General features: G+C 66.5%; 1 protein-coding gene across 1 annotated transcript in view; it reads right to left on the bottom strand.

Moving 5' to 3' along the window:
- Nucleotides 1–4: 4 nt before the first annotated feature.
- Nucleotides 5–992, bottom strand: part of PSMD4 (proteasome 26S subunit, non-ATPase 4) — an 8,244-nt gene continuing 7,256 nt past the window's right edge. The window contains exons 8-10 of the mRNA XM_009643624.2: nt 548–866; nt 274–341; nt 5–169 (exon numbers count right to left, since the gene is read on the bottom strand). Of these exons, the coding sequence (XP_009641919.2) occupies nt 5–169; nt 274–341; nt 548–866 (552 nt within the window). The remainder of the gene's footprint in view (nt 170–273; nt 342–547; nt 867–992) is intronic.

Below are 992 nucleotides of genomic sequence, written 5' to 3' on the forward strand. Positions count from 1 at the left end.
GCCCTCACTTCTCCTCCTCCTTTTTGTCCTTGCTCTCCTTGGAGGCCTGCGAGGCCAGGGAGCCCATGGCGTTGCGGATGGCCTCGTTGTTGGGGTCCACACCCGGCAGGTTCTCCAGCACGCTCTGCAGGAACTCAGGGTCCTGCATCACGTCGTAGTCGTCTTCCTCCTGCGGGCCGGGGGAGAGGAGTTGGGGCTGGGCCAGGTCCCCCACCTTCCTCCCAGAGGGAGAGGGACGGGAGGGGATCCCCTCCCCGGAGGGCAACACCTCACCTTAGCGGGCTCGGAGGTATCCATGGCTGTGCTGCTGTCCACCTCTGCCGCCTCCGCCTGGGCAAACTCTGCCAGAGAGGGACAAGAGCTGAGGACAGAGGATGAACACCCCCACGGCTCAGGGGAGAGACCCTGGCACCCACCCCGCGAGCGTTCGGGGAGATCTGGACCCCGCCGCCGTGGCAAAGCCCCACTGTGGGACACATCGGTGTCCCAGGGACAGAGGAGCTGCCCCTGGGCTTTCCCGGGCCAAGAGCCGGCCCCGGGCACTCACCCGCGCCCTGCAGCGACATCTGCATGGCGTAGGCGATCTGCTCCTCCTCCGTCATGCTGCTGAGGTCAGGCAGCCCGGCCCGGCCAAACTCCTGCTGAGTTATCGTCATCTTCAGCAGAGCATCGTCCGAATCTGCGCAGACAGAACCCACCCTCAGCCACCAGCAAGGTCCTGCCCCGCCAGGGCCGGTGCCACCCCTGTCCCCTGGCACGTGTGGGACGGGGGCTGGCGCAGAGCCCGTCCCCGCAGCATTCGGGACAGAAGCGGGTCCACCTCCATTTGGGAGTTTCGGCAGAAGCAGAGGCAGCTCCCCAGCACGCTGCAGTTAAACTGCCTCCCCCCGATATTTCGCGGCAGAAACCACCTCTGGCCTCCTGCCCCAGCGGCGCTGGGAACTGCCATGAACCGAGATGCTTCCCGCAGCGCCGGACAGCCAGAACAGCCC

This window comes from Egretta garzetta, unplaced genomic scaffold, assembly GCF_000687185.1.
Source record: "Egretta garzetta isolate BGI_Z169 unplaced genomic scaffold, ASM68718v1 scaffold668, whole genome shotgun sequence".
Classification (NCBI taxonomy): domain Eukaryota; kingdom Metazoa; phylum Chordata; class Aves; order Pelecaniformes; family Ardeidae; genus Egretta; species Egretta garzetta.